The 19,241-nt window shown below is 43.1% G+C and overlaps 1 protein-coding gene across 1 annotated transcript; it reads left to right on the forward strand.

Annotated features, from left to right (window-relative positions):
• The first annotated feature begins 7,617 nt into the window (after positions 1–7,617).
• On the forward strand, positions 7,618–14,430 carry LOC108920653 (uncharacterized). Its single transcript, XM_018729557.2, has 4 exons — positions 7,618–7,884; positions 10,034–10,333; positions 11,478–11,611; positions 13,172–14,430. The coding sequence occupies exons 1-4, from the start codon at positions 7,782–7,784 to the stop codon at positions 13,280–13,282; spliced, it is 648 nt and encodes a 215-aa protein (XP_018585073.1). The 5' UTR covers positions 7,618–7,781; the 3' UTR covers positions 13,283–14,430.
• Positions 14,431–19,241: the final 4,811 nt, after the last annotated feature.

Below are 19,241 nucleotides of genomic sequence, written 5' to 3' on the forward strand. Positions count from 1 at the left end.
GAAAAGGGTGATTTGCTGCCCACATGGAGCTGCATATCTATTGGCCTCCAGATTTGTTGTCACTGAACTGAAGGCTTGATTTTAGCACCCATTTTTAGAATGGCATCAGATATTCTCTCAGCCTGAGATTCTGGCTGTCAGTATATGGAGGTTTCTGAGAATTCAAAACTGGACATGAAGGAGGTTTTATGTAATTTTTCCTGTTTCCTTGGTGATTTATTTTTCATCACACTGATGCTGGCTGCTCAGCAGTGAGCTGTGAAATTAAACTGGTGAATTGTTGAAATATGAAAAACACTATAGTTGATGGGTGACCAATGCGGCTCACTCATCTTCATGAAATTTAGCTTTACCCGATTAGCGGCAGGGCACACCATTTATGCAGAGAGTACAAGATCTGAAAATAAGTGAAACGTTTAGTAATGTTCTTATTGCACTTACAAATACACATGCAATCATCTATCTTTGTGTTGTGACTCGGTTTTTCAGCCTTCATGCGACTGTAGCACTGGGAGTTTCCACTGCTTCGGCACTTTTTTTCAGCTGCTCATTTACATTTATTCGCTTAGCAGACACTTTTCTCCAAAGCAGCTAACCATGAACTCTATGTAATGTCATCAGCCCACACACCTTATGTACCAAGGTGACTTACACTGCTAGATACACTACTTACAATGGCTCACTCATCCATACATCAGTGGAACACACTCTCTCTGTCACTCACACACTATGGGGGAACCTGAACAGCACATCTTTTCACTGTGGGAGGAAACCAGAGCACCCAAAGGAAACCCATACAGACATGGGGAGAACATGCAAACTCCACACAGACTGAGCGGGCCTCAAACCCATGTCCTCTCACACCACCCAGGTGCTGTGAGACAGCAGCGCTACTCGCTGTGCCACCGTAGTGCCGTTCACAGCTTCCTAGTGATTGTACAAAGCATTTTTAAAACCAGATCCAGATTTTCAAGCATTTGGAGTAATTAACATGTTCATAATATTCTTAATAGTGGAAGTGGTTGCTGGGAGATTGTCTACAATTCTGAGCTGCTCCACCTCACAACACCTGACAATGTTTAAATTTAACATTAAAATTCATTCAAGTTGTCTTTACTCCTTAGTGGTTTATGCTAAATAAAGTTGTATTTTTAATTAATTGTGGAACTAAATCTGCTTCAAGGTGGAAATCAGCTGTAACAAAGTGTAACACAATAGGCGAACAAGGTAATAAATGTGTAAAATATGTCAAAAACACTACAGTTTGCTCCAGTTGATTTTGCCATGATGTTCTCATATAAAAAACATGGTTAGAAGTTCATGTTTTGGCTTAAATCAAATTGTTATATTAACAATGTGGATTAAAATGTGACACAGTCCTACTGAAGGCCACTGTTGGAGCCCAGTCTAGGGTTGGGCCTCAACACAGCGGTGGTTCGAAACTGGCCACCACTAGAAAGAAATTATAGAATCAGTCCTTACAGTCAGAAGTTGGTCTGCTTTAGTGAGGGCAACCTGTAAACCGTCTCTCCTGGGGTGATCCAACACAACAAACAAAAGTAAACCCTACCCTTAGTGACGACTAACTATCGTAGCACATGAAACAAAAATACACCATTCTACCCTGGCTCCCGACTAAAGACAAACTGTGCAAAAGAAAACGGCACTCACTCCTTTCTAGCACTTTCTTGCTATTTACTCTTATTTTCAAGGAACTAATTACAGTACACCATTTAGGTTTTACACACTACTTACTAGAATCCTCTCCAGTTTTGCTAATGGTGGGTGAGAATAATATCTCATATTTTTTATTATTAAAAGAAAATCCACACTGTTCGCCAACCAGCACAAGCAAGAACCCCAAGTCTCTGGAGTCTAGTCAGCCTTCTTCATTATCATCTGGTCGATTGCAGCCATTTGCCAATAAATAAATCTCCACAGCTCTACCTGTTGATGAGAAAAGACACACACACACACACACACACACACACAAACACCTACAACTACACCTAACCCTAAGCCTAAACCTAACCCTACCTACCTTTTTGTCCCTCTTATGCAGTTGAAAGCCACCCAAAACATACACTCAGCTGCCAAAAATGCCAACTATCCCTTTGACAAACATGAAACATGATTTTGTACATATCCCTATATGCATATGTCCCTTTGTGTACTTTCTGGCTTAAACATTGCAAGTGTTTACAACTCATCATTTTATTTTTGTTTTTGCATTATATTTTCCTCATGGCAGCTGTCAGAATGACCACCGTCAACAGTAATCATGTATGAACTCTAACTTACTAACACTCACTAATAATTACTACCTTATGATTCTTCACAATTTTATGGACCCAATTCATAATGCACTACATTGTCAAAAGAAATTGTCTTCTAATTCTTGTGACAAACAAGATGACACTACTTGGTGTCTAGGTACTCTGAAAGAACACACACACACAGTCTGAAACTGCTTGTCCCGAGTGGGGTTGCAGCGAACCGGAGCCTAACCCGGCCACACAGGGTGCAGGGCAAGGGGACGCACCCAGGACGGGACGCCAGTCCATCGCGAGGCACCCCAAGCAGGACTCGAACCCCAGACCCACCACACAGTGGGCACTGGCCAAACCCACTGCACCGTGCCACAGCACCCTCCTCTAAAAGAACACTTTGGAAAAAATAAAATATACACTTGTCAGTATATTACGTACACCTGAGCAGTTAACACAAATATACCTATTTAAAATTTAATTAAACATGTCATATATGTTATTATAGCAGTTTTTTACTTAACATCAAAACTGGGTCACAATACAGTGTCAGAATCAGTATATGTGGAAAAGCCAAAGTAAGGGCAAAAAGTTACTATAATAAGCAGAGAGGTCATATAGCACTGTCCAAAAAGTTCCAAAAAGGTGATCAAATTTTCCAGAATTTATGCAAATTATGATACAGGTCAAATTGTAAGAAGGACACTTGAATCTAGCACATATTTGTGGAGGGAGCTTCTGGTGTGGACCACAGCAATATGATATATTTTCTGATCTATGCAAGAACAGTCCATACATTCTATCTTCAGAAAAAAATAAAATTTAGGGTATGGATGAAAAGGTATATAGAGGGCAACAAATCAAACTGTCTTAACGATCTTTTGACTGGCTGAATGAACATCATTCCAGGAAGCCTGTATCCAATCACATTTCCAGGATACATGTGTCAAAGTGTTGCTGGAAACATCCAGTGCAGGTGTACTGGAGAAGGGTAAATTCTGTCAGTAATCTTTAAATTTTCTTTGTGAATACTAAAACAAGTGCAGGCAGGGAAAAGGTTTGCACCTATGGAAAGGCAGTTATTGTTACTGAAAGTCAAATGCAGGTCATGCTCTTTCAAGTCTCCCTCAATACAATCTAATTTTAGTTATTCGATAATACTGCTGGGACTGAGCGAGGCAACAATGATTCACATTTGGTTGTGGGAATGGGCGATTCTCACCCAATGTTTAATCCATTTGATATTTTCTTTGTCTGAAGGAAGACAGTATTCCCATTGTAAAGGCTTGTTAAATCACATCTCCTCTCTGATGGCTGAATGCTACAATGCTCCATTTTTATATTTTTCACATAATTTTCTCATGCACTCGCTCCTCGTATTATGAACGTCGGAATTAGGGTTTTTTCAAAGACACACATTTTTCCATTTCACTTATTTTAACTTTATTTTCTTGACTGATCTGTTTTCTACAACGTCTTGTTTGTTCCGAGGTGAAGGTGACCTGCATTTGCGCATCCAGTCATTACTTGGCAGGAAAATATAACCAAATTGAATGGGAAGATTTTTTTTTTTTGTTCTTTTTCGCTTTTGCTGTATCTGGAAGAGTTAAGTGAACAAATTCTTGAGTACTTAACTTGGGAGTTATGATAACGGTGCAAAAAAGCAGACTCGGTTTCACTTTATATCTTTTGATCACGCATAATTTATACCCAGACCTTGCTTTAACAACTATGAATTATGTGACGATCACATTTCGTGATTTTTTTCGGTTTGGAACCTCAAGAACATATTGCAGTAGTTGCAGAGTATTGTTGGTTGGTTATCAACAGATCACGAAGAGCCATGTTTTCTATAGCCTTACTACAGCCGAACTGAGGTAAAGGAAACCCGCATCCGTTTCACTCAACCTTTAAGCAAAGCTTCCTGCATTTTTTTTTTTTTTTGTTTTTCTTCATAACAACAGAACAGTAAAGCACATGGCTGTAACTTTTTTCCATTATGCCTCAATGCCAGTAATGTGAAACACCAGCATTTGATGCCGATGCCATTTATATAATGTCACTATGAGAATTAAACTCAATATTAAAACAGCTTCACCATGTGTACTCAGATTTGTGGTATATATCTCTACATTTACTTTCTGTCCTGAAGAGTTATCCATGCACTAGCTTCAGTAGCATTCCTTATAATTTTTACTAAGTTCTTTTAACTGAGGGGGGGCACAGGGTAGCGGCACAGGGCCGGGTCCCGCTCTCTGGTGGGTCTGGGGGTCGAGTCCCGCTTGGGTGCCCTGCGGCAGACTGGCGTCTCGCCCTGGGTGTGTCCCCTCCCCCTCGATTCCAGTGCCCTGTGCTTCCGGGTTAGGCTCTGGTTCACCGCAACTCTGCCTGGGATGAGTGGCTGTAGACATTGTGTGCGTGTGCGTGTGTGTGGGGGGGGGCGGGGGGGTGGTAAGAGGTTCTATAGACTGGAAATGAGAAAACTGCTTCACTGTATTTTATTAATGAAGTGTCAAAATGTCAGGAACTGCGTTCAGTACAAATGAGAGGATTTTTAGCTCTACAGATATTACTGATACTACAACATCACAAACAAATCAAACATTGAGTCATATACAACGGGAAATGGTGAAATAAATGGAAGGTCAAAATGAGCAGTTTGGTTCCCTCTGTTGACCGGTCATACAAAAAATGTTCAGCTTTTGGCACTGCACTCGTGCACCTGTAAGAAGATGCCGCTAAGACAAAAAAAAATGTAGTTGTATCTTTTTTGTTTTCTTTTTTTTGTTTGGAAAGTATTGTAAATGTGTTCCTGCCTACATTTATTGCTGACCATGTATAAAATTCATATTCAAAAAAATATTCAAAATAGGTTCCGGGTGCAACCTGTAGAGTTTTGCTGATATTTACATTAAATTGTGAGAGAAACGCTAAACAGTGGCTTTTGAATTCAACAAAAGGAAACTGGGATTTGGCAACACATTCACACACACGTTGACTGAAACCGCTCATCCCAAGCGGGGTCGCGGTGAGCCAGAGCCCATCCCAGCAACACGGGGTGTGGGGCTGAAGGGAACACACCCAGGGCGGGACGCCAATCCATCACAGGGCACCCCAAGCAGGACTTGAACCCCAAACCGACCAGAGAGCAGGACCCAGCCAAACCAGCTGTGCCACCGTTCCCCCCCAATTTGGCAATAGTTATACTAAAAAAGAAACAGAAAATCTTGTTGACCTACTTAGTAGTAAACACCGAGATCGTCAGCTTTGTCCTTTACCTTTCCTCTGCCTCTCTTTCTCTCTACAAATAAACCACATGCTTTAAACTCTAACTTCTAGCCTATTTTGATTTTCCTTACTAGCACTTAGTCTCATTCTACAGTATTAAAAACATTACAGGTTTACAGCTGTAGAGCACAGCAGATATTTTTACACGAAACGCATCAAGACTTACGTTTGTCCTCCTGAGACCCCGCCATCCATGTCCCATGCTTTTAAATCACACTATATGTTCGCAGGTGGGGTTTGGACAACGTTCTAGAAACGATGAAAATGCACCCAAAACCCTTTTTTTTTGCCAGGGCTCAGGAATTTCAAAACTTAAGGAAAGACGGTTTATTTCAGCCTATATAGATATGTCTTGAAACTTCTGCAGGCTGATGAGCTCTGCCACATCAGCCAGCATTTCTCGGTATTATGGCCTTATCAATTGTTTTAGTCTGTTTCCGCACCTACAGTTTCCACAAATCAAGTGAGTCATTTTGGGTAATCGGTAGAAGCTCCGAGACACACAGCCATACAGGTATGTCCGTTTGTGTCAATGAGTAATGATGTGCACTTGCAACGTGCATTAAGTTGTCTGAGACACACATACACACACACACACACACACACACACACAGACTGAAACCGCTTGTCCCAAGCGGGGTCGCGGCGAACCGGAGCCTTACCCAGCAACACAAGGCGCAAGGCTAGAGGGGGAGGGGAAGCACCCAGGACGGGACACCAATCCATCGCAAGGCTCCCCAAGCGGGACTCCTACCCCAGACCCACCGGAGAGCAGGACCCGGTCAAACCCCCCTGCACCCCCGCGCCCCCCGCGTGCATTAAGGTGTGCCAACCTCAAAAGAAGGTCATCAAAATGGTGCAATGCTGACAACGCACATCCTGCATGTGGCTTCACCCAGAGTGCTTTGTAATGTGTAGTACACCTTGAGGGTCTCCCCGGGCCCCCTTCTGAAATACCGCACCTACCTCCGTTACACATTTCCTTGTGGGGGTTCATTCACTTATTTCTCTCTCTCTCTCTCTCTCTCGCTCTCTCTATGTGAGATTACGGCACAGGAGAAATCACTGAGAGCCACTGCTCTACGCTTCATGCGACCAACTTCCTGGCTTCGGGCCTCCCCCAAAGTTACGGTGCACCAGAATTTAAAAGCGCTGCCGTATGTTGTCACATGAGGAAGGTAGTCAGATGATTTCTGTGTTGGAAACTGAAGTGTGCTTTTCCAAACCTGTTTCTCTGGGCTACCTCTTTCCAACAAACGCAGCCTGCCCCTGTGGTATTGGCAGCTCGGGAGGACAGCGGAAAAACTGATTTGCCATTTTGCTTTAAGGTGACACCGAAAGAAAGCGAAGAACGTTGAAGACGGTGACTCACCAGCTCAGTGCGCAAAACAAGTTTTCAAAGGTCATGCAGAAACCGAACCTTCCTTTCAGTCTTGAAACAAACATCTTTTTGTATTGAAATTACTGGAGTGGATTAGACTTAGCAAGTCTTTCGTCCATTGCTGTCTCCTTAAATGAGTCTTTTACAGAAAGCAAAGAGCATGTGGCCGCACCGTGATCGCTAAGAGTCGGCTCCCGCGGCCGTCGGGTCACAGCCTGGTTGTACTGTAGTGATGAGGGTTATTTCTGCTCATTTCATTGCGCCGAAGAGATGTCAGCGGCAACTTGGCTCAGCGAGCACGAGTCGTTTCAATTACGTTTCAACACTGACTTTGTTGTTATTGTCTGAGGAGGGTAATGTGGGTGGGGGGCGCAGCGGGATTGGCCGGGTCCCACGCACGAGTGGGTCTGGGGTTCGAGTCCCGCCTGGGGTGCCTTGCGATGGACTGGCATCCCGCCTGGGTGTGTCCCTCCCCCTCCAGCCTTGCGCCATGAGTTGCCGGGTTAGGCTCTGGTTGGCCGCGACCCTGCTCGGGACAAGCGGTTTCAGCCAGTGTGTGTGTGTGTGTGTGTGTGTGTGTGTGTGTGTGTGTGTGTGTGTGTGTGTGTGTGTGTGTGCGTGTGAGTGATGCGGGGCTCCGGACTGGCTGCTTAAAGATCCCTTTCCACGCTGTTATTCTCACTGCTGTCACCCTGAGCAAATCAGTCCCATCTCTCAGTGGGAGGTAAAGCTGTGGGTGTGACTGCTGAAGACAACTCACGCAGAACTTGCAGCCGCATCACGCCGAGCTTCCTTCCAGCGCCTGGGGTTTAAGACGAACTCGCAGAGGTTCAGTTTCACTTTGGATGAGGACACGAATCAAGATGTACAGCTCCTGGGTCCTGGCACTCCTTCTTGGCCTCGGCGTTGCAGCTGGTCCTCTCGTCAGCCTCTCTACTGGCTGTAGAAGTGAGCTCTCTTCTAAACTTGTCTTGATAAAACACAGGGATATTGTACATGAGTGTTCATAACTTTGGAAATTGTTATTTAATTACCGAAATATATGTGGTAACTTTTTATGGAAAGAAAGAGGCTTTTAGCGAAACAGTTCTGATGCGGTTTGATTGTATTATATGGTTTTCTTTAAAGGTGCATATAAATATATACATACATACATACATACACATATATATATAACACTGTGCTGTCTTATGGATAGTTAAATGAATTATCTGGAAAACAAAAGTGTTTTTAAATTGTGTACTGCTTTGTGCCGAGAAGATTTTGACAAGTTTTTTTCTTTCTTTTTTTTTTTTTTTGAATTTCACACCCGTACAGTGTCATACCGCGGTTTAAATCGTAGCATCCAGAGCGCCATTTTCCCCAGAAACATTTATTCCAGCAGGGCGTTGATTAAAAATAGGAAACAGCTGTTTGCGGACAGACTCGCAGGACGTGCCAGTAACGCCGAGGCTTACGGTCAAATGCATCGGGATTCATCTTCAGGCCGTAGAAAGATATCTCGGCAATCAGCCTGAGAGACAAAGAGCTTCTCAAAGCTGCTGTGAAACGATGTGAAAGAGAGCAAAGAACTCAACCTGAATGACTGGAATCCGAGCGTTACTCAGAAAGAAGAGTGTGAAGAGTGCGGCTATAACGTATTTACCTGAGCGCTGACTCAGTGTGCGGCCTCGTGGAGGAAACAAATTCTGCTTTGCTCTTTAGATTCACAACACCAACAAAGTGGGAAAAAAAGGGAACGTGTGTTGTGTTGTAGTACACAGTTTTTCATTTCTATAGTTGGGGGAAACTATGCATTTGTTGCAGACACAGAGGATATGCGCTTTACCCCCATAATTCTTAACACCTGAACACAAACCCACACACCTATTCTGAAGGTCTCAATCAATCACAGCTTTTAACATCATAGTCAATACAGCACAAAACATGGCTATAAATATTAAAGGAATATTGTATGTGTCTGTCTCGCTAGGAGAACATTAACCAGATAATTTTTTTGTTAAAACTTTAAAAAAATTAGCCAGATCATTTTTGTTCACACTTTCAAATTGTCCAGAAACAGCCCTGAATATTATTTTTTTATAGGCCGATCTTGTCTTGTGCCAAAATGTCTACATTTATATTTACATTTATTCATTCGGCAGACGCTTTTCTCCAAAGCGTACATCTCGTAGAAAGTACAATTTGTGCATCGCGTTGGGAGAAAGAGGAGAAAGAGAGACTTAGATGCAGACGTGTGATTCTTAAGTACAGTTAGTTTGTTTCTTTCCACAGTATGAACCAATGCTCATCACAGCAGTAGCTGAATAAAACTTTATCCGAAATGAGTCATCTGTACAGTCCAGTGAAATTGTCTATTCTTATCCTAAAGATGGTGAATATAACAAGACAACAATGAAAACAGAAAAAGCAGTTAACACCCCCGTACTTGTTTTCCTGCTGACAGAAATTTCATACAATTTCAGAAGCAAAATATTCAAAAGGACAGCTCTTTTGATGATTCACTTTTTCTTTTCCATTTGATTTGCAGTTTTTGGTTCCGCAAAGTACCATACCTTGAGCCAGATTAGCGACACATTCACCTTTTAGCATTATAATAAATGTAGTAGAAAAAAATGAAATTTGCCAAGAAACTTTAAAGGAATATTTTGTCTTTGTCTCGAAGTAGGACAAAATTAGCCAGACTGGTTTTGTTACCTTTTTTAAAAATTGGGTTTTGCAGTAGTAACAATTTGGACTATTGTTTTTTTTTTTTTTTTTTTTTATTTTTAAATCAGGTGATCCTGTCTTGTACCAAAACGTGCATGAAAACCATACAGTGTGGTGAAATTCCCTACTGGTATCCTAAAGATGGTGAACATAACAAAAGAACAATGAGAACATAAAAAGCAGTTAAAACACCCCATAGCTGTTTTCCTGCTGGCAGAAATTTCATGCAATTTCAGAAGCAAAATATTAAAAAAGCACATTTCTTTTGATGACTCACCTTTTCTTTTCCCCTTGTTCTAAAGGTGTTGGTTCTGTAAGTACCATACTTTGAAACAGATTGGCAACACATTCTGAATTGTCGAGTGAGATCTTTTTCCCGTCCCATCAGACAAGAGCTTGAACTTGGAGCGGGTGAAGGCGGGCAGCATTGTATTGGTGCCCTGCAATAACACGCATGCCGACGAGGTGAGCTTCAAACTCTTCCACAACAAGGACATCATCAGCACTGGCAACGCGAGCGCAAGAGAGGGTGTGAAACTGGAACTGGACAAGCCCAACCAAAAAGCCTACTACCAGCTGTCGAATGTGCAAGCCAACTGGACGGGCCTGTACAGGTGCGAGGCAGAGGTTCTGTACCCACCTCCCTACAAGAAGCTTCCGGATGTCGAAACTGTTCTCGTTGTTGAAGGTACACTCTTCACAAGAACATCAAGCCTAATTGTGCATTCAACTACACTGGGGTCATTTTTCACTCTGGATGTTTTATTTATATGCCGAAATTATATATACAGGCAAGCCTTGATTTACGAAATTAATCTGTTCCTGAAAATGGTGTGGAAATCTAAATTTTCAATACCAAAAGCCTGTTTGCCATTATTTTAAATGCTTCTAGGCTATCTTAAAACCCCAAACTAATTTTCCCAAATATCTCCGTAAAACACCTCTATAACGATCAACTCATGACTTGAGCTGAATAGAAAACAATTACAGTTGCATTTAAATTTGTTCATTAAGCAGATGCTTTTCTTCAAAGTGATGCACATCTCTGCACACTGCTGCTAAGATGCGCATCCATACCTGAAAAACCACCAGCTAAACTTTTCCTCCTAATTGCTGTTCTGTTTCAGTAATCATTGAAGTAAATAACACAGCCAATATGGCCAATAGACACTTTTACTTTCTTAACACACCAACAGATCTGGTTGAAGACACGCCAACGAAAGTACATTACCGCACTTCTGCTTCGCTCGTCTAATGTGTGACTTTCAAATTTTGGACATGCTTTGGGTAAATTTAGTTTTCAGCAATTTCATACCGATTTTTTGTTCCGTAAATTGAGAATTGGGTATCAAAAGCCAAGAGCCGTTAAACCGAAATTTTGGATTTGAGAAACGCAAATCTGCACGCTTGGTGTAGTGAATATTTGGAAAGTATCTCACCTATTTTGGCATATCATCTCTACTGCGATACGTTTCTGTGAAGTTTGTTTTCTTTGTCTTTATTACTCTTGCCATCCGTAGCAGCCTGCCAAGTGTAAAAATTCAGGCAACTTATGGGCTCCTCCCAAATCTTGAATCAACCACATTCTCATTACTAGTCAGTGTTACCTACCTTTAAACAGAAGAGCACTGATGCGACCAGGGAGGTCCTACTGTCATAACTAACCAATGCTGAGACTTAAAAAATGGAACGAGCCCAGCAAAATGCAGTGTCGGCACAATGAAGAACAACAGCACACGTGCCAGCAAAATTGATCAGTGTCAGCAACACCTTGGAACTCCTTTAATTCATTAGCGCATGATGATTTCCCTCTGCGATTTTTAACTTTGCAGAGGAGCAATGTGTGACTCAGACAAGGATACAGTGTCCACCTGTCAGCGACACCTTCCCCATCTGGTGGGTCATGGCCTGTGGGGTGCTGACTGTCTTCAGCCTGGTGATGACCGGAATTGCTGCAGTCCTCTGGGTAAGCATGTTCAGAAGATCTCCTCCAAATCTGTCATGGCACTGGAACAGCTTGTTTAATTTGAAAAGCCTTGAGAATGAACAGTTTTAAGTATCTAAATAAGATCCCATTTATTTATAGATACTGTATTAATATGTACCACATAAATGTACTGCTGTATAAATATTAATTTGGCACATAGCATTTGAGGATGTATGGCTCTGAAAACTGAACATGGAAAAATCATACTAACCTTTCTTTTTTCCTTTGTATAAATTTGATCTTTTTCCGTCTAAAAGCAACAGAACTTGTTGCTTCTGGATTTTAAAAAACTTTGGTCTTGCACAAACTTACAGACTTGCAAAAACAGAACTGTTTGAAAAGTTTTCAAAGCAGAAAAGGTCACAAACACCCAAAGAAGTGTTTCACAACACACGCACTGCATAGATTTGTTTTGCAATAATTTACATTTACATTTACTCATTTAGCAGAGGCTTTTCTCCAAAGTGATGAACATCTCATAGAAAATACAATGTGTGGATTAAATTAGGACAACGTGAGACACAGTTGCAGACATGTGATTCTTAAGTACAGTTAATTTGTTTCTTTCCACCATATGCACCAATGTTCATCACACCAGTAGCTGTACAAAACTTTCAGAATATCAATGATTTCTGATCACCTTCCTACCAATAATTTTTTTTTAGATACATATAAAAATTCATGTACAATGCAGGAGTAGCGGCTGTGTAAAGGCTTATCTGGGTATAATCTTAAAGTTACGGTGCATGAACATTTACACCTTACATGAACTTAAGAGATCATGAGGGAAGTGAGTCTAGAAGAAGTGAGTTTTCAGACTCTTTTTAAATGTGGACAGAATTTCAGCGCTTCTGAGTAAGAGAGGGAGGTCGTTCCACCGCAACGGAGCCAGAACCGAGAACCTCCGTGCTTTACCTTTCGTGCGCGGGACCACCAAGCAAGCAGATGTGGAAGAGCGTAGCGGTCTGGTTGGGGTGTAGCGGTTGATCGAGTCTTGTAGATAGCTGGGAGCAGTTCTACTGATGCATTTGTAGGCTATAACCAGGGTCTTAAATTTGATCCGGGCAGCTATAGGAAGCCAGTGCAGAAAAACGAGTAGAGGAGATACGTGCGAATGCTTCGGCAAGTCAAACACAACTCGGGCAGCAGCATTCTGTATCAGCTGTAGAGGTTTGATGGCAGTAGCGGGAAGGCCAGACAGGAGAGAGCTGCAGTAGTCCAGATGGGATGTCACCATGGCCTGGAGTAGTAGTTGGCCAGAGTCTTGTGAGGTAGGGATGGATCTTGCGAATGTTATCCAGGATGTACAGTATCTGCAGGACTTGAGTCAATCATCACTCCCAGACTCTTAGCTGAGGAGGAAGGCAAAACGAGTGAGTTTCCCAGTTTATAATTGTTGGGATTTCATTTCAATTCTTACTTTAGAGAAACAGATGATTCCTAACATGTTGCTTCGAGTGCCGGCTGACGTATTCCACAGGTATAAGCATCAGCACATGCACCACCGTGCTAATTCTCCTTGTTCTGCGTGTTTTTCAGCACAAACTTAAAAGCAAGCAGTGTTTTCAGAGCGACTACATGAACATGAAGCCTAGAGTGTTTAGGAAGCACCTGAGGGTCCAACACCCAGCCAGAATGGACAGGTACTGAGAGCATCCCGCCAGCTGTAAACCCACTTGGAAGCACCACAAGCGGACTCCCCAGTGGCACCTGTGGCCCCCCCCGGACTGAAGGATATGGATTTTAAAGAACAGAGACTTGCAAAAACAACTGCTCAAAGGCTTTCGAACCAAAAACTTAAGTGTTTCACAACACATGCAGTGAGAACACCGATTTGTTTTCCTATAACTGTCGGGTTTTCCCTTCAGCTCGTACTTTAGAGAAACAAATGATTCCTAACTCCGCCAAAGAAAACACAAAAAAAAACACGTAAAAGTTGCAAACAAACAATTTTTGGCAGTTAGGTATGTAGTTACTTTTGAGAAAATATGAGCGAGTTTTAAAAGACGCATTTTTTTCTTACTCCTGCGAAGACCGTCTTTCAGGGATAACTAATGTTCCTGGGATGTTTTCTTTGACATGTGTCTCCGTAGGGTTGGAGAAAATGTGTGCTAACACTTGTTACACAAAAATGCAAACGGGAAAGCATAAGCGTACACTAAGACACACGCATCCGCAGCCCTCTTTGACGTTGACACAGAAATGTACCCACGGATGAATACAGTTCTTTTTCACACACCCACACGCACATCTGTCCTAAACTCTACACGAGCACAAAGGTGACCAAAAAGGCAGTGTGTATTGCCTTGCTCTCTTCCACACACAGACACAAAAGCACACGCATGCAGTCCTTGTACGGTAAGCATTCCCATATTATTTTAATTATGAGTACGGCGAGAACGTAAGAATCTGCTCCCTGAGACCCTGGATCGAGTCCCATCAATTAGCTTTCTACGAGGCGCACCACCTTACTGACCTAAAACGTTACGGGTGCGTAAATAACTGTTCCATAGTGCATTATTTTCAAAAGACCGGCATTGGTCGTGTGTCTTTATGTTTATTGTCGGCTCATTGTCGTGCCTGAATGAGTGTGAGTGTTTCTGGAACATTCAGATGCTTAATCAAAGTTTTTAAGTGTGAAAGAAAATTGATTATTTAAAAAAAAAAAAAAAAAAAAATACAGTGATCAGCGTATGAACCAGTGAATGGTTAATCAATTGGTGAATAAATGTGAATAAATGATGAAGAAATGTGTTTGTGTGAATTGCAATTCGTCGCCCTGAACCTAGGAAACAGCTGCCCGCTGCCTCGTCACTCTTCTTACTCCTTACAGCTCCAGTGACTAGTGCTCGGTCAAATGTTCTCTTTCAGATGTGATGAACCCTGTATGAGGCTTATCCCTGTAAGTCAAGTTGGACAAAAATATAATAACAATAACAATAATAATAATAATACACACACACACATTTTCTGTGCTGCTTGTCCCATTCGGGGTTGCGAGGAGCCTAACGCGCCAACTCAGGGCGTAAGGCTGGAGGGGGAGGGGACACACCCAGGACGGGACGCCAGTCCATCGCAAGTCACCCCAAGCGGGACTCGAAGCCCAGACCCACCGGAGAGCAGGACCCGGTCCAACTCACTGCGCCACCCCACCCCCTCTATAATAATAATAATAATAATAATAATAATAATAATTCATGACTGAAAGAATGAGATCGCGGATACAAGTGGCAGAAATGAGTTTCCTCCGCAGAGTGACTGGGCGCACCCTTAGGGATAGGGTGAGGAGCTCAGTCACCCGGGAGGAGCTCGGAGTAGAGCCGCTGCTCCTCCGCATCGAGAGGAGCCAGTTGAAGTGGCTCGGGCATCTGTTCCGGATGCCTCCTGGACGCCTCCCTGGTGAGGTGTTCCGGGCATGTCCCACTGGGAGGAGGCCTCGGGGCAGACCCAGGACACGTTGGAGAGACTATGTCTCTGGCCTGGGAACGCCTTGGGGTTCCCCCAGAGGAACTGGAGGAGGTGTGCGGGGAGAGGGAAGTCTGGAGGACTCTGCTCGGACTGCTGCCCCCGCGACCCGGCCCCGGATAAAAGCGGAGGAAGATGGATGGATGGATAAACACACACACAAACACACACACACACACATTGACTGAAACTGCTTGTCCCAAGTGGGGTTGCGGTGAACCGGAGTCTACCCCGGCAGCACAGGGCGCAAGGCCGGAGGAGGAGGGGACACACCCAGGACGGAACGTCAGTCCATCACAAGGCACCCCAAGCAGGACTTGAACCCCAGACCTGCCAGAGAGCAGGACCTGGCCAAACCCGCTGCACCCGCGCACCCCCCATAATAATAATAATAATAATAATAATACCACCACCTATAGACGTACATACTGTACATACAACATACGAAAGTACAACATAATGTAATACTTAATAAAATGAATCTTATACCTCAGTTGATTATATTTGACTGGCAGACAGTTATATTAAGCAAAAATGCTTATCATTTTACCTATAATCAATTTTTGCACACCTGGATGACTTTAAAGTGGGTCGGGTTATGTATCCGTCTTAAGGATATTAAAGAAGGGCCTTTCAACTTAAGCCCAGGCTGAGGTTCAGTTCCTTAACCATTGCACCTCAACATGCTCTAAATCTAGAGGAAGACCATCTGTACCCAGAATTTCCCAGCTGCGTGGCACAGTTGGGGTTAGCGCTGCCCTCACTGCCACAACTGCCACTGCTGCACGTGTCAGCTGTTTCTTGCTAGAGGGCAGCAGCTGCACAAGGGTAGCCATGGCAGTAGATGCGCATGTTGCCATGGAAACAGAAAGGCAATCGCTGTCAGGGAACACGTCATTGTGGCATCGAGCGGTGTCACATCTGAAAGGCCATCTCATTTGTTCCACAGCCTAAAATCTAAAATTCACAATGACATCTTGCAGATTCCTGGCAACATCTGTAGCTGAATGGAACATTTTTAGAAATAATGTCACTGGAAATAAGTGAATATGGCATTGTTAGAGGCCTAACCTCAGAACCTGTGGGCAGCTCGTATTGTCATTTCTTTGTTTCTCTTGAACAGCCATCTTGCGTGGGGAATCACTTTAAAAAAAAACTGCAAGTGGACTTCCATAGTGTCTCACTTAATGATTGTTACACTACATATAGGCCTACAATTAACGTAGGGTGAAGGAAGCACCATCATAACCACATACAAAAGGGCAGCAGGGAACAAAGCAGCTGTCATGCTGGACTCACCCAAGTGAAATACATTGTCAAAACCGATAAAGGTCGGATATCCCTTTTGATTAAAGGCGCACTACGGGAAACTTAAAGATGAGAAACCCTCCAGTGAATCGAGACAAATTTTACACTGAGACAGTAGAGACGGACTGAATGCCCTGTTAGCCCACTCAGTATGCAACAGGGCTGAACTGAGGTCCAGGTGTTTCCCCGACACTGAGCATTCAAACTATCATTCACTCCTTTCAGTAATTCAGTAATTTATGTTATTGACTACCGTAACCTCGGGGGTGTGGTGGCGCAGTGGGTTTAGCCAGGGCCTCCTCTCTAGGGGGTCTGGGGTTTGAGTCCTGCTTGGGGTGCCTTGCGATGGACTGGTGTCCTGTCCTGGGTGTGTTCCCTCCCCTTCCAGCCTTGTGCCCTGTGTTGCCAGGTTAGGTTCCTGCTTGGGACAAGCAGCTTCAGACAATGTGTGTGTGACTATTGTAACAACAGTATGTTAAGCATTTGTATTTATTAATTTCACATTTGCTTTTCCTCAAAGCAATGTACAACGTTTGCTATGCAGGACTTAGATGAAACCTTTATCTAAGGCAGCTTAAGATGCTAAATACACTGTACTGCACTCCTGACCATCTATACAGCAGAGCAACACACACACACACATTAAGGGTAGCTTAAAGGCACCAGTTGACTAATATAGCTACAAGTGTTTGGACCGTGGGGAAAAAAACCCACAAACACAGGGGAACATGCAAACTCTGCATTGACTGAGCTGAGATCGAGCCCAAGTCCAGCGTCAGACCCCGAGCGCTGGGATGCGCCGGAATTGCCCGCAAGGCCGCTGTGCCGCCCAGAGACGACCCAAGAAGAAGAACCGTTAGCCCTGCTGTTTGCTATTAATACCACTACCGCTCTTCGTAGCTTTGCTACTAGTCCTCACAGCGATGTGATGTAGGTCAAAGAGAAAAGTTTCAGATGACACTTGGCTCCAGTAGCTGAACCACAGAGGCAGCGAGAGTGACAGACCCCAGCAGTGCGGTTCTGTAAATACAGTAGAAGCCACCCAGGAAGTGAGCTGTGGCTATGATGTCACCGAGGTATTGGCCACAGGACCGTTGGAAGCGACCCCACTTGGCATCTACCAAACAATACTGGAGTATTGTTTTATGATCGTTTTAAGGGCTGAAGCAGAAATACATATTCAGTACTTAAAAAATGTGTACTTAAATACGACGCAGATGTTACATATGGACAGGATGATCACGGCTTGTTAAGTTGGGTTTCAGTCGGGAACAATTAATAATAATGTGGTGGAGAAGCGGATAATGTACGCGTGAACATGAATATGACTCCGCTAATGTGGGTTCTAGAAGGAAAATGGAGTTAGGAAATTTTGTTAATGCCGAAGTTGACAGCGGGGGACCCGCCCGTGGACCGAAAACGAAGCGTAAGAGAGGCCCCAGTTATAGAAGTTTAAGACCCGCGTATGACTTGGCACCAAGCGGAGGCAGACGGGTCTTTGCGCTTCTAACCACAAGTGTGCCATGTACGCCACAGCGTCACGTTCTCCCCCGCTTCTTATTTTTCGTAACTCTTTATCAGCGAAATAGCGTGTGATATTTTAGCCATATATGGCAAGGAACTGATTGCGCAAATGTTTCTCCAGAAATTTTTCTGATATAGAATAAATGGCTCACTTCACTCATTTACTCATCAAAAAGCAGAACTAACTTTCACCTGATTTAGTAAACCTGATATTTTTTAAACCCTCTGTTACGGTAAAAGCGCGTACAATTCCACAGAAAAAAATATATTCATACGTTCAGTGGTGGTAGGTGGCTGAAAGAATTAGCAAGCTGTCACGTAATTCTTGTGTCATCAAGGAAAACACTTTTTACCTGAATTAGTTTCAAGTAAAATGGGTAAATGGGTAGTTTTTACTACAATTAACACTTTGTTCAAACAAACTGCAAGCCCACTCTTCTAAGTCGTACCTCTGTTTGGAGAAAATAACCTGCTAAACGAATAAATATAAGTGCAGTGGAAAACATGGTTGAAAATAAATTTTAGATTTATGTTAACTACATTAAAGCTGAACTTGCCACAGCTTTTGTCAAATGATGTATGAAAGGGTTTTTCTCCCCGTTTCCTGATTTCTTGGATAAAATCTAATAAGGGAAAATTTTTTCCAAAACTTTGAAAGTGTTGAACTCACAAACATGAGGAGCTCCCAATTAAAAGTTTTCTTCTTATTTACAAAACTTTACATGTTCATTTCTCCTTATGCTGACACGCCGCTAGTGTTAATACTGTAAGTACAAGTTTCTTTAAATAAAAACAATCCATGTCAACGTATTGGTGGCTTTGCTGAATGAAACATAAAAAATAAAACTTTTCACTTTAATAAATGCAACATAGTTTGCATTTGAAATGAAATTATATTTAAACTGAGTAACATTTGATGAGAAGTTGTCCATTTGTGCATACTGTGCAATTTCTGTTAGGATCAAAAGTTTTTGTCTTTCCATTTAGGTATCAGTTTGACGCTACATCCAATTTGATCCGGTTTCAACATCCGCTTGTCCTGAGCAGGGTCACAGTGATCCAGGGCCTATCCCAGCAGCATCGGGCGCAAGGCTGAGAGCAGTACAGCCTGTACGAGACACCAGTCCTCCGCAGACAGTAGCCCTACACACACAGAGTCACTGACCCAATCACACACTAAAGGAAATTCAAAATCGCCAATTCCCCTGAATTGCACGTCAGTGGACTGTGGGAGGAAACCAGAGCACTTCGAGGAAACCCACACAGATCCAGGGAGAACATACAAACTCCAGAGAGACCGAGTGGGGGTCAA

Source organism: Scleropages formosus, chromosome 12 (genome assembly GCF_900964775.1).
Source record: "Scleropages formosus chromosome 12, fSclFor1.1, whole genome shotgun sequence".
NCBI classification, from domain to species: domain Eukaryota; kingdom Metazoa; phylum Chordata; class Actinopteri; order Osteoglossiformes; family Osteoglossidae; genus Scleropages; species Scleropages formosus.